Raw genomic sequence first — 13,592 nt, forward strand, 5'->3', positions numbered from 1 at the left:
GGGGAAGAGAAAGTATGGCTGGAAAGGCCATTTGAAGAGGCAGAGGTTTTGGCTGTAATTAAGAATTGTGCACCTGATAAAGCTCCAGGTCCGGACGGATACACTATGGCATTCTATCAGAAAACATGGGAGGTGATCAAGGACGATATCATGGGAGCCCTTCAGCAGTTTCACCAGAATGGCAACCCAGTTAGATCATGTAATGCCACTTTTATAGCACTGATCCCGAAGAAGAAAGGAGCCACTGAGCTGAGAGATTACAGGACAATCAGTTTGATTGGTAGTGTTTACAAAATTGTCTCCAAACTCTTAGCAGAAAGGTTAAAAGGGGTGATAGGAAAATTGGTGTCTAGTCATCAAAATGCTTTCATAAAAAATAGGTAGATCACAAATGCAACTCTTATAGCTAATGAGATATTGGATTGGAAGATAAAGTCTGGGCAACCTGGTCTACTTTTCAAACTTGTCATAGAAAAGGTATTTGATCAACTTAATTGGACCTATTTGATAAATACACTAAGAAGGATGTGATTTGGTGAATGTTTGATTAGATGGATCAGATTCTGTATTACTACAGTAAAGTAATCAATCCTGATCAATGGTGGACCAGTTGGATTCTTTTCTCCCCAACAAGGTGTTACACATGGAGATCCTCTATCTCCTTTTTTATTCATCTTTGCTATGGAAGGGCTTAGCAAAATGTTAGATAAAGCAAATCAGCTTCACTGGCTAGAGGGTTTCAAGGTGGGAAGTACAAATGGTACCTCTGTTACAATCTCCCATCTGCTCTATGCAGATGATACTTTGATTTTTTGTGGAGCTGCAATATAACAGGTCTTGTACCTCAATCTTACACTCATGATCTTTGAAGCTATCTCGGGCCTACACATGAACATGTTGAAGAGCATCATCTACCCAGTCAATTCATTTCCAAACTTGGAAGAACTTGTGGAAGTAATGTGTTGTAAGGTGAGCTCTTTCCCTACAACATATCTGGGTCTTCCTCTGGGAGCTAGATACAAAGCTCTAGGTATCTGGAATGGGGTAATTGAAAATTTTAAAAAAAAGTTGGCTTCTTGGAAAATACAGTATCTTTCTTTGGGTGGCAGAATTACACTCATCAATAGTGTGTTGGATAGCATTCCTACCTACTTCTTGTCCCTATTTCCAATCCCAGCTAAGGTCCAGAGGAGACTTGATCAATTAAGGAGAGATTTTCTATGGGAAGGAAATAGTCAAACTCATAAATTTCATTTGGTTAAATGGCCAAGAGTATTCTCCCCAAAAGGCATGGAGGGCTAGGAATAAAAGATCTCACTTTATACAACAAGAGTTTGTTAATAAAATGGCACTGGCGGTACAACATAGAGTACCCTAGGCTGTGGAAAGCTGTAATACAAGCAAAATATGGTGTGGCTAACAACTGGTGTACTAGACAGAGTAGACTACCACATGGTTCTGGGCCATGGAAACACATTTCAAAGTTATGGGGTGACTTTCAACTCAAGTCATCACTCAAGCTTGGGAACGGAACTCATATTTCTTTCTGGAAAGATAGATGGTTAGGGTCATAGATTCTGAAAGACGAACATCTAAGTCTATTTCTATTGGCCAGCAACAAGGATTCCACTATTGGGCACTATTGGCAAGATAACTCATGGGCACTGCAGTTCAGAAGAGATATCCAAGACTGGAAACTAAATGACCTGCTGAGATTGCTTTCAAAATTATCAGATTTTAAGGTCAACCCTCAGGTGAAGGACACGCTGGAATGGGGAGATTCCAAAGATAGAACCTATACTGTCAAAAGAGGATACGACAATCTATGCTCCAATAAAGAGCTGATTGACAAATGGCCATGAAAGCTTATATGGAGAACCAAGCTCCCTATAAAAGTAATTGGTTTTATCTGGACAAGCATGTATGAATCCTGCCTTACTCAAGACAACCTCAGTAGAAGAAGTATTCCTACAGTGAACAGCTATTTTATGTTCCAGGAGGAATCTGAGAGTGTGAGACATTTGTTTCTTCAGTGCACAGTAGCAGCTGACATATGGAACATGTTTTAATCAGTTTTTGGACTTGCCTAGGTCATGCCTTACAGTATCAAGGATGCTTATGAGAGCTGGTGCTCATGGAGAGTTAGGAATTCCGTAAAACAAACTTGGCAAATGGTGCCTGCTACTATTTTTTGGTGCATTTGGAATGAGAGAAATCGCAGATGTTTTGATGGGATTTCAACTCCTAATCACTCTCTTAAAGCAACTTGTCTAAGCAATCTATTTACTTAGTTCAACGAGGCCCCTGTAACTTGCTTTGAATCTTTTTTGGATTGTGTATGCTCCTTAGTTATCCAGTAAGTTTTGGTATATGAGCATCCACACTTTTGTTGTATATTTTTGCTATGCATCTTTTTGATGTCATTCAATGAAATTATCTTACTTCATAAAAAATAAAAAAATAAAAAAATCCTGTGGAGGGGGTTTATTAACATACAAGAAACTGCTAATTTAGAGCTGTAATTGGATCACTAATTATTATCATAAGCATTACAAATATTCAACAAAATAACCCACCCACCCACCCACCCCCCGCTTTCTACAGAAAACATAATCATTAAGAATAGTTCTCTGTACTTTCAACAAAAATTATAATCCAGATTCCACAACTGTAACATAATATTGCAATAAAGGCAGTAATTATATATGCATGATGCCTTATCACATCCACATATGTATATTCTAAATAAATTTGACATACCGTCTAAATATTTTTGGGATTCATTTTTAGCCTCACCACGTGGTCTGACCCTTCCCCGAAAAAGAAAAAGAAGCAGGCCTAATTGAAAAGCCATATTCAGGCAAAGCTGCTGAAGGCTGAAATGGCCGGGAATCTTGGGAAACAACTGTTGAGTAAAAAGTGTAAGACAGTTATTTCCATCATGGTATCTCGCGACAAGAGAGCAGATGCACACATTGATCCTACCATTTTTTGGAACTTTTCTGGATAGGGATGAGCTGTTTTTCTCTTAGGCCGTGGGGTAGGTACATGTGCACTTGTTCCACTCTTCTGGACTTTTAAAAAGTGCTTCTGTTCATGGCTACTATCTGAAAAGGTTACTCCCTAATATCTTCATCCATATTATTAGGATCGGGAACCCGAGTAGTGCGGAATTTAGCTAAACAACGGTATAATGACAATAACAAAGACAATGGAAGTTGATAATAACGGAAATTAAAGAATATAAAGAAGACACAAATTTAACGTGGTTCGGTCAAGGTGACCTACGTCCACAAGCGGAGAGGAGCAATTTCACTATACCAACAAGAGTACAAAATTAGAGTAAATACTCTAATTAATCCCAAATACCCCAAGAGAATAACCTCACAAGATCACTTCAAAGAAAGGGTTCACACAAGTGTTTCCCAACACTCACTCTCTTACAAAATACTCTATAATGAAATAAAGGAGGAGAAAGAAAGACAAGAGTGAAAAGCTCTTGAATTGGTGTGTTTTCAAATGAGGAGAAACTCCTCTATTTATAGCAAGAAATCCTTGGCCTAATTATGGATATTATATCATGGCAAATGTCATGATTCACAAATTTGTTATAATGGATATTATGTCATGAAAAATGTCATGAACCACAAATTTGTTATAATGGATATTATGTCATGGCAAATGTCATAAAAATTTGGCCATATTACAAATCTCCACCTTGGCCTAATTTCGGCTTATATATAGTAAATTTGCTCCACCTTCTCCGCAAAAACCCCAATGGGAAAAATCATTCTTCATAAATGCCAATCAAGTTCAGGCAAAGCTTGAACTTGGACACTGGAAGAGGTTTTGTGAACATGTCGGCGGGATTGTCTCTAGTGTTAATCTTCTTAACAAAGACTTTTCTTTCAGCAATGGTTTCTCGGATGAAATGATACTTTATATCAATGTGCTTCGTCCTCTCATGATACATTTGATCTTTAGTCAAGTGAATGGCACTTTGACTATCACAGAAAATGATAATACCACTTTGGTGCAAACTGAATTCCGCAAATAGACCCTTCAACCATAAAGCTTCTTTGATCGCCTCGGTCACTACCATATATTCTGCTTCGGTAGTAGATAAAGCTACTACATGTTATAATGTAGCTTTCCAACTAATAGCGCAACCACCGATGCAAAATACATAGCCTGTCAGTGATCTTCTTTTGTCAGGATCACCTGCATAATCTGAGTCTACAAAACCAACCAAAGTGTTAGTATTTCTCCCAAACTCCAAACATGTATTTGAAGTACCTCGCAAGTATCTGAGAATCCATTTCACAGCATGCTAATGTACTTTACCAGGGCAAGCCATATACCGGCTTACCACGCTCACTACTTGTGAAATGTCTGGACGTGTACAAACCATTGCATACATAATACTGCCGACTGCACTGGAATAAGGAACCTGTGCCATGTACCTCTCTTCTTCCTCTGACTGCGGGGACTGAGCAGCTGATAACTTAAAATGAGCAGCAAGAGGGGTACTAATTGGTTTAGCATCTTTCATGCCAAACCTCTCCAAGACTTTCTCCAAGTACTTCTTCTAGCTCAGAAATAACCTGTTGGCTTTTCGATCTCTTTTGATCTCCATGCCAAGGATTTTCTTAGCTGCTCCTAAATCTTTCATCTCGAATTCACTTTTCAGTTGACTTTTCAAATTGTGAATTTCTGTTAAATCCTTAGCAGCAATGAGCATGTCATCAACATATAATAATAGGTACACAAATGAACCATCATTTAACTTCTGGAAGTAAACACAACTATTATACATGCTCCTCGAATTACTATGACCCAACATAAAGGAATCAAACTTTTTATACCATTGTCTTGGAGACTGCTTTAATCCGTACAAGGATTTCTTCAACAAGTAAACATGATCTTCTTTTCCATCAATTTCAAATCCTTCGGGTTGATGTATGTATATTTGTTCCTCAAGTTCGCCATGTAAGAAAGCTGTCTTAACATCAAGTTGTTCTAATTCCAAATCATACATGGAAACGAAGACAAGCAAGACACTAATAGAGCTATGTTTAACAACAGGTGAGAAAATATCATTAAAATCAACTCCTTGTACCTGACTATAGCCCTTTGCAACTAATCGTTCCTTATACCTCGCATCTTCAACCCCTGGAATGCCATCTTTTTTCTTGAAGACCCATTTGCAACCAACAATTCTTTTCCTGATGGTGGCTTCACAAGAGACCAAGTACCATTATTGTGGAGAGACTCAATTTCTTCATTCATTGCAATCAGCCACTTGGCTGAGTCAGCACCAGAAACTGCTTCTGAATATTTTTATGGTTCTCCAATTTCTTTAGTTTTCTGTACAACTGAAAAAGCAAATGCATCATAATTTCCAAACTTTAATGGTTGTTTACCTTCTCTTCTTGGTCTATGTTTGGCTATAGAATACTCCTCTTCTTTTGGTTCAACTTCAGGAGTCTCAACTTCAGGAATTTCAGCTTTTGTCTCAACTTCAGGAGTTTCAATTGTATTTTACTCCAAAGTTGATGAGCTTGGCTCAGAAGGAATGCCAACCTCAATCTTCACCTGGTTCTGTGTACACTTTCCTTTATCTGTATCACAAGAACTAGAAGACTCTTTTCTAGAATATAACATAGAGGATTCATCAAAGGTTACATCTCTGCTAATTATAAATTTTGGTGCCATGGGATCAGGATACCATAGTCGGTATCCTTTCACCCCAGATGCATACCCAAGGAAAATGCACTTTTTAGCCCTTGGCTCTAATTTTCCATCATTTACATGCATGTATGCAGGGCAACCAAATATCTTTAAATCAGAATAATTAGCAGGAGTACCTGACCACATTTCCTCTGGAGTCTTAAAGTTCAAAGGTGCAGAAGGAGCTCGGTTGACAATATAGCAAGCTGTAGAGATAGCTTCTGCCCAAAAGACATTTGTCAACCCAGCATTTGAAATCATGCAACGAGCCCTTTCCAAAAGAGTTCTATTCATCCTTTTTGCCACACTATTTTGCTGAGGTGTCATTCTCATAATACGATGTTGAGCAATTCCTTCATTCTTTAAAAATTCGTTGAATTCATTATTACAAAATTCTAAGCCATTATCTGTTCTAAGCCGCTTAACCTGTTTTCCTGTTTGTTTCTCAATCAAAAAATTTCATTGTTTGAAATTTAAGAAAACATCACTTTTATTTTTCAGGAAATAAACCTAAACTTTCCTTGAATAATTATCAATGAAAGTTAACATATACCTGGCACCACCTTTTGATGGGGAACGTGAAGAACCCCAAAGATTTGAATGAATGTAATCCAAAGTACCTTTTGTTCTATGAATTGCTTGAGATTTGAAGCTAACTCTTTTCTGTTTTCCGAACACACAATGTTCACATAACTCCATATTTTCGGTACTTTGGCCACATAAGAGACCTCTTTTGCTGAGGATGGAAAGACCGTTTTCGCTCATATGCCCCAATCGCATATGCCACAATTTGGTGATGTCAGAATCTGATTTATCTGATATTAAAACTGTTGCAGCACCTGTAATAGTAGATCCCAAAAGAGTATACAACGTACCAGATTTGTGTGCTTTCATGATCACAAGAGCACTATGAGAAATTTTCAGAACTCCACCTTCACCTGTGTACTTGCACCCAAGAGATTCTAGAGTGCCCAAAGAGATGAGATTTTTCTTCAAGTCAGGAACATGTCTAACATCAGTGAGAGTTCTCACCACACCATCGTGCATTTTGATTCGGACTGTAGCTTTTCCAATAACTTTGCAGGCAGCATTGTTGCCCATCAAGACAACTCCACCTCCAATAGATTCATATGTGGTAAATAAATCCTGACTGGGACACATATGATAAGAACAACCCGAATCTAAAATTCACTCATTGTTAGATTTGAAACTATTATTAGTTGCTAAAAAAATAGTTCCCTCAGTCTCATCAGCAGCTACACTTGCTTCGGCAGTGTCAGTATTTTTGTGCTCATTTTTCTTTTCTGTATGTTTTTCTTTATTTTTCAATTTAAAGCATTCAGAAATAATGTGACCTTTCTTATGACAATATTTGCATATGACATTTCTGTATCTGGATTTTGACCTTGATTTAGGTTTCTCACTACTTGAATCTTTCTTATTGGATCTACCTCTTATGAATAAGCTTTCCCCTTGGTTCCCACTAGTTTTCCCAGTAATATCTCTATCTATTTGGTCTTTTGATATCAAAATTGATTTGATATCTTTATAAGAGATATGATCCTTTTCATAAAGCATAGTATCTCTTATATGTTTAAACGACTGGGGTAAGGAAACAAGCAATAATACAGCTTGATCCTCATCTTTGATTTCAACATCTATATTACTTAAATCCAAAAGAACATAATCAAAAGTATCAAGATGAGTAAGTATAGAGGTACCTTCAGCCATACGAAAAGTGTAGAGTTTTTGCTTTAGGTAAAGTCTGTTTTCTACTGTTTTTTTCATATATAAGGTTTTAAGCTTTTTTCATATGCCTTTGACTGTGCTTTCTGTTGCAATTTCACGCAAAACCTCATTTGAAAGATTTAAAATAATACATACTTTTGCCTTTTTGTCTATGACGGCAAACTCCTCGTCCGTCATTTTATCCGGCATCTTCTTCTTTCCTTGCAGTGCCAAATCTAAGCCATCCTGAATTAGGATAGCTTCCATCTTTAATTGCCACATTCCGAAGTTTGCACTTCGGTCAAATTTCTCAACGACTTTGTTAAAGTCATTTTGGCTATTTAAACTAACCCGGTTAGATATGGCTCTAATACCAATTTGTTAGGATCGAAAACCCGGGTAGTGCGGAATTTAGCCAAACAACAGTATAATGACAATAACAAAGACAATGGAAGTTGATAATAACGGCAATTAAAGAATATAAAGAAGACACAAATTTAACATGGTTCGGTCAAGGTGACCTACGTCCACAAGCGGAGAGGAGCAATTTCAGTATACCAACAAGAGTACAAAATTAGAGTAAATACTCTAATTAATCCCAAATACCCCAAGAGAATAACCTCACAAGATCACTCCAAAGAAAGGGTTCACACAAGTGTTTCCCAACACTCACTCTCTTACAAAATACTCTATAATGAAATAAAGGAAAAGAAAGAAAGACAAGAGTGAGAAGCTCTTGAATTGGTATGTTTTCAAATGAGGAGAAACTCCTCTATTTATAGCAAGTAATCCTTGGCCTAATAATGGATATTATGTCATGGCAAATGTCATGATCCATAAATTTGTTATAATGGATATTATGTCATGGCAAATGTCATGAACTACAAATTTGTTATAATAGATATTATATCATGGCAAATGTCATAAAAATTTGGCCATATTACACATATAAATCATAAACCATATGTATGAAGGTGTGACTTGTCACTTGCTGCACAACTCTTGCCTAAAACTAAGGGCCAGACAAATTCTATTACTTACACCCTAGCAAAGTAAAAACTGCGCAGAAAAGTATAACAATGGAGGAAATTATAAGAATCATATAATGCATCGGACAGAGAACTGTGAAGTTGAATACATTGTTCTTAACATCGGCAGATGTTTCTTGTATATTTGGGCTATAAAAGACAAACACTGGGCGCAGGCTATGATCAAGAAAACAGTGGTATTATCTTTCCTCCTCAACTTCAAATTTGCATGCATTTATAACTTCAACGGGAAGTACTTAAAACTTACAACATTTACCAACATTGGACGCGAAGCCCCAACTAAGCACAATTCTATGCAACTCATCTCAGGCAAGAGCAAGTCGATTCATTCCAAGTGACGGATTCACACATGAGGACACTGACACAAGCAAAAAACATGCAGTGTTGTAAATTGAAGCGACATAACACAAATGGACGCAACATTATATACACAATGCATGGTGTCCCCGTTTTTAACACTGCAAACAATAGATCCACTTTATTTTTATTCTTGGACTTCTGGATGTTCTTTATGAACTTGAATTAAAAGTCCTCCTTGAATTATGAGTTGAGAATAAAATCTAAGAAATTGAGAATACAATGTCCTATATGCCAACTTGAGGGATGTTCTACAAGTCTGACGTCTACAGGGTTAATAAGATGAGGTAGCAGCAAAAAATGATTCTCTGTTCCCTTAAGAGACATTTATGTCTCATTCGAGACAGTGAATTCGATTCTAAGGACAAAAACAAAGAAAAGAAACTGAAAACGAGACAACATTAAACCACCAGAACCCCAGTTGGTATTCAACAAAAAAAAAAAAAAAAGATCCCAAGACAATATTCATACCTAAAATCTACACCTAGTTTTGCATTGAAGGATAGTTTGTTACAAACTATTGGTCAATCACCTACCAGTTGATAGTATCTCCCCCTCCTTCTGCTTCTCTTTTACAATCAACAATTTCTATCATGCATCAACATGATTAATGTATATACAAAGCATGAAAAGGAAAAAAGGAATAAAAGAATAAATCCCTCTGTATAACAAAAAGGTCCAAAGTTATCGAAAAGCCAGAACACACAAGGATGTAAGCTTCCGTGAATATTACACAACTTCCAAATCGTTGACCATATTATTATTAATGAATCGGCAAAAAACTTATGACTGCACCAACTACAAGAAAAGACCAAATGGAAGTTTTCTTGCCTACAGAAAATTCTAATGTCAGATGATCTCTTCAAACTAAATGACACCATCTTCGTTATGAAAATTACCTGGATAACAGTCTTCATTCGACAAATGCTTCAATCTTTTTCCAATCTCGGTCAAAGCTGCAAGAAAATCAACAAAATGCATCCTCCACTATTTAAAAATATGGCAACACAAATATCTATAACTTGAGATTGAGTCTTACAGCTACTAATTTATAGATCCAAATACAACCCTAAACAATCAAACACCATTCAAGTAACATCCTAACCAAATCAAACAAAATGTTCCAAACATCACAACTACAACAACTAATTTTCATCATCAGAGTTAGACTGTGGATCAGATTGACAATAGTCCATGAAGTTATGCGCTAGCTTCTCCAGTCCTTAAAGTTTTAAATGGTCTGCTTTGTGCTTTCCCAACATAATGCATCTATATATTCCTGATTGCGCGAACTAGAAGAAGCACCAGACTATTTTGACACCGAACGGCCTAAGCAATGGTGTGATCCAAGGTTGTAGGCTCTACTTTTCTCTATGCCATCAACCATATCCCTCAATATTGAAGCTACATCATCCGGTGACGGTTGGATTGAGCTACCATCCTCGGAAGCCGATTCACTTTCACACCATTCAGCCAAGCCTTTTTTATACCAATCGTGAAATGAAAATTATTAGCATTATATAAACGAACTCATGTTAAAGAAAACGAAATAGTCCTAAAATTAGGATCTTACGTATGTCCCCTCAGCATGCGGCTTGCCCCGAATTCTTGTACCATCTTTTTTCTTTTTCGCAGGTGGCTCCTCAAAGACCTCACCATAAGTTATAGTTCTTCCTTTTAACTTTTCCTGCAAAAGAAACAAATATGAGTGGATAAAAGGCAATTGTGTTTAGCAAAAATCAAGGAAAATTTAATAAACAAGTTACCAATCTCCTTCGATTGGTCCCTATACCAACTGAGCCACCCTTGTCGGAGGCTCGGACTGCCTTTGCTTGGGTGCTCTTCTTCTGAAATTTCGCACTGTCCCACTTCTCATTAAGTCTAGCACATACATCTTCGAACATCCAGCTGGGCTTCTGAACCTTTCTCTGAGCAGTCCACAAGGTATCTTTAAGCAGATCAGCAGCTTTCTTCTTGAAATTACTACTTATTTGATGATCATGTTGGGTATGCCATGCACACCTGCACTGCAAATAATTTATAACATTAGATGAAAAAAATTAATTTTATAAATAGTATAAAAATTAATTTATTCGTACCCTAAAGCAATTCCACATCTGGTCTCTGACAATGTACGGTATCTCTCTCCAGGTATTCCAAACGTCACGATAAGATGCTATAATAGAATCCCTAACAGCTATCATAGATAGAGTGGAGGGAAAAAATCTGCAATCAAATTCAACATATGTAAAAATATATTCAATAATTAACAACTAACAAAAGGATTGCTTACCTAGTAGTCCCATCGGGAGCGATAATCAACCTTTGAAAATGATCCAACCCTCCAACCTCTCCACGATTGGGAAACCTTTCTTAGTTGTGTAATAATCATTAGGTAAGTCAATTTTATATCTGATTAAGTTCATTCATGAGCCCAACGAAAGAGTCCATGGCCGCTCGCGGAATATTCCAATGCGATTTAATACTTAGTAATCTATGTGCAAGAGAATACTTACAATGCATTGAGCCTTCAGAGTGGCTGACTAGCTTCCTCTAAATGTAAAGAAGCGATTAGCCTCATAATTAGGAGAATGTTGAACATTTGGTTGGGACTGAACCCCTGCGTACATCCCAAAATCACCCTTAACCATTTTATTGAATCGAGAATTTTCAAAATTCTTCTCCACTAATCGACTACTCTCACCACTAGAAAGTTTTTGAAAATCGACATCAATTTCTCCATGAATAGTCCACACATAATAATTTTTCATAAACCCTTTCCTATAAAGATGTCTTTTAACATCCTCTATTTTCAACAGCTTTCTACATTTGTATTTCATACAAGGGCACCTAATCATCCATTCAGTGAGAAATTCATAAAGTGTTTTCGCCTTAGCAATAAATCATGCAACTCCTTCTATAAATTCCTCCCTCAATTTCTACCGATTAGGATAATTTCTATCATACATCCATCTGCGATGTTCAAGTTCCATCTACACAAAGAGCAAAAATACAAATTGAGATACTTAAAAATAATTTATTTTTTCAAATTAATTTACACTCTTCTGCCTAACATTCAAAGGTTCAAAATAATTACTAAATAAAATTAACAAGGTCCAAATATTTATTGGGGAAAACAAACTACTTTTGCAACACAAGATTATAAAAAACGTTCAATCTATGCAATTTATGAACACTATGGTTGATAATCCTAACTCCTACATTAATTCAAGTTAGCATAAGGATTCAAGTTATCTGTAAACCACAGTAGTCACTCCATATTTATACAGGAATCAGTTATTCAAATTGAACATATTGGGAAAACAAATAAGCAAACATGCGCAGCAGTTAAACTTGGACACACAACAAATTTAAAAGAACAAAATTTGCTTTAAGCATAGCGTCAAACCTTAGCTCAAAGAGAGAAAAAAGCCCTAAAAAAGAGGTGCCGCCGCTGGAGTGAAGAGGAATAGAGAGTCACGAAATGAGATATGGTCCACAAAATAATCTCATATAACATAAGTTTTTCGACGGCTTTCGGTCGAAAAAAACCGACGAACACTAGTTATAGATATTTGCCTCGATCTTTGGTATATTTTCCGATATTGAATATTTTTTTTAGCCTTAATTTCCAGCTGTAAGGCATTGTCTCTTGTTCCGACTGCCTCCGTCGGAAGTTCGGTCTGTCATCACTGAAGAAATCCATATTCGAATCCAAATTTCCCGCTCCGTTTAGCAGACCCATTTTACTGTGTTTTTATAGGGAGTCAAAAGAGAATATTCAATTTGGCAGTTATTAATTTTTTAAGATTTTGAGGTTCGATTTTTTAATAATCAAGTTACTTAACATTGAATAGTTTGATCAGTTAATTACATTAATCTAGTTTTCTTAAGATATTAGTACTAAATACTAGACTCTATAGGAATATATCTTGACCATAGATATTTCTAACTCTGATATTTCTTCAGAAATAACTTTAATTCTTTGAGCTTAATTAGAATAATTTTGTTATCTCATATACATTAAAGGGAAAAGGCTCAAAATTGTCCTCGTGGTTTTCGAAATGACTTATTTGTACCTTCCGTTTGAAAATGAGGTCACGTGTAATCTTGTCGTTAAACAAGTGATCCACTGATACCCTTCTCGACTAAAGGCTCCGTTTTAGGCCCTTTGTTTTTCCTCAAAAAATCCACATCACGACACGTGTCCTCCAAAACCACCCTTTTGTTTTTTTTTTACATGCCCCCTCACTTATTTTACCCACTTTTCCCACCCCCTTTAGCCTATCCGTATCAGACTCCAAACAATATTTCACCACAAAAATTACCATTCATTAGTAATACGTAGATGATGATTGTGTTGTTAAAATTTATTACCATGTCTAAATTTATTAGTAATTGAAGAATTTAGAAAGTAAAAAAATAATACGTAGTATAAAATTTAATCCAATAAAAAAATATATGATCGACATGTAAATGATGATTGCGTTGTTCTCAATCTTACGTTCTTCGAGATGGCGAGGAATGGTGTGATAGTACGCTTTGATTATAAAAGCTAAATCCAACATCGCCAACGGTCACCCTCTCTGCCCAAACCCCCCATTTACGTCCATTATGCCCCGTTGAATTATATTACATACAATTTCACTTGCAAATATTTAGGTCTCATTAATTATCAAGATAAAGTAACCAGTGCTCGAGCCCGAGCCCGAATTTTTATCAAGAAGT

The 13,592-nt window shown here is 36.5% G+C and overlaps 1 protein-coding gene across 6 annotated transcripts; it reads right to left on the reverse strand.

The window, feature by feature from the left end:
• Positions 1–9,864: 9,864 nt before the first annotated feature.
• Positions 9,865–12,612, reverse strand: LOC107787456 (uncharacterized). Of its 6 annotated transcripts, none has more exons than XR_012697861.1 (6): positions 12,274–12,612; positions 11,158–11,857; positions 10,964–11,090; positions 10,631–10,886; positions 10,438–10,551; positions 9,865–10,343 (listed from the first exon to the last, which is right to left on the reverse strand). XR_012697861.1 is itself a non-coding variant. In XM_075227667.1 (6 exons), exons 3-6 carry the CDS (start codon positions 11,066–11,068, stop codon positions 10,269–10,271), a joined length of 555 nt encoding a protein of 184 aa, XP_075083768.1. In that variant the 5' UTR covers positions 11,069–11,090; positions 11,381–11,484; positions 12,274–12,609; the 3' UTR covers positions 9,865–10,268. The 6 variants fall into 6 exon arrangements, 4 of the variants coding, with proteins under 4 accessions (XP_075083768.1, XP_016464522.1, XP_075083767.1 ...); XM_075227667.1 differs by having other exon boundaries at positions 10,631–10,891; positions 11,381–11,484; positions 12,274–12,609; XM_016609036.2 differs by having other exon boundaries at positions 10,631–10,891; positions 11,381–11,857; positions 12,274–12,609.
• Between the last annotated feature and the right edge of the window lie 980 nt (positions 12,613–13,592).

Source organism: Nicotiana tabacum, chromosome 13, assembly GCF_000715075.1.
Source record: "Nicotiana tabacum cultivar K326 chromosome 13, ASM71507v2, whole genome shotgun sequence".
Classification (NCBI taxonomy): Eukaryota; Viridiplantae; Streptophyta; class Magnoliopsida; order Solanales; family Solanaceae; genus Nicotiana; species Nicotiana tabacum.

Bases quoted from the DNA above. Each gene is read 5' to 3' on its own strand.
- LOC107787456 (XM_016609037.2), bottom strand. From the start codon at position 11,068: ATGATAGCTGTTAGGGATTCTATTATAGCATCTTATCGTGACGTTTGG. The intron at 10,892-10,963 runs GTACGAATAAAT...AATTATTTGCAG, and splicing joins AGATGTGGAATTGCTTTAGG to TGCAGGTGTGCATGGCATAC. The intron at 10,344-10,437 runs GTAAGATCCTAA...GGTATAAAAAAG, and splicing joins CGCATGCTGAGGGGACATAC to GCTTGGCTGAATGGTGTGAA.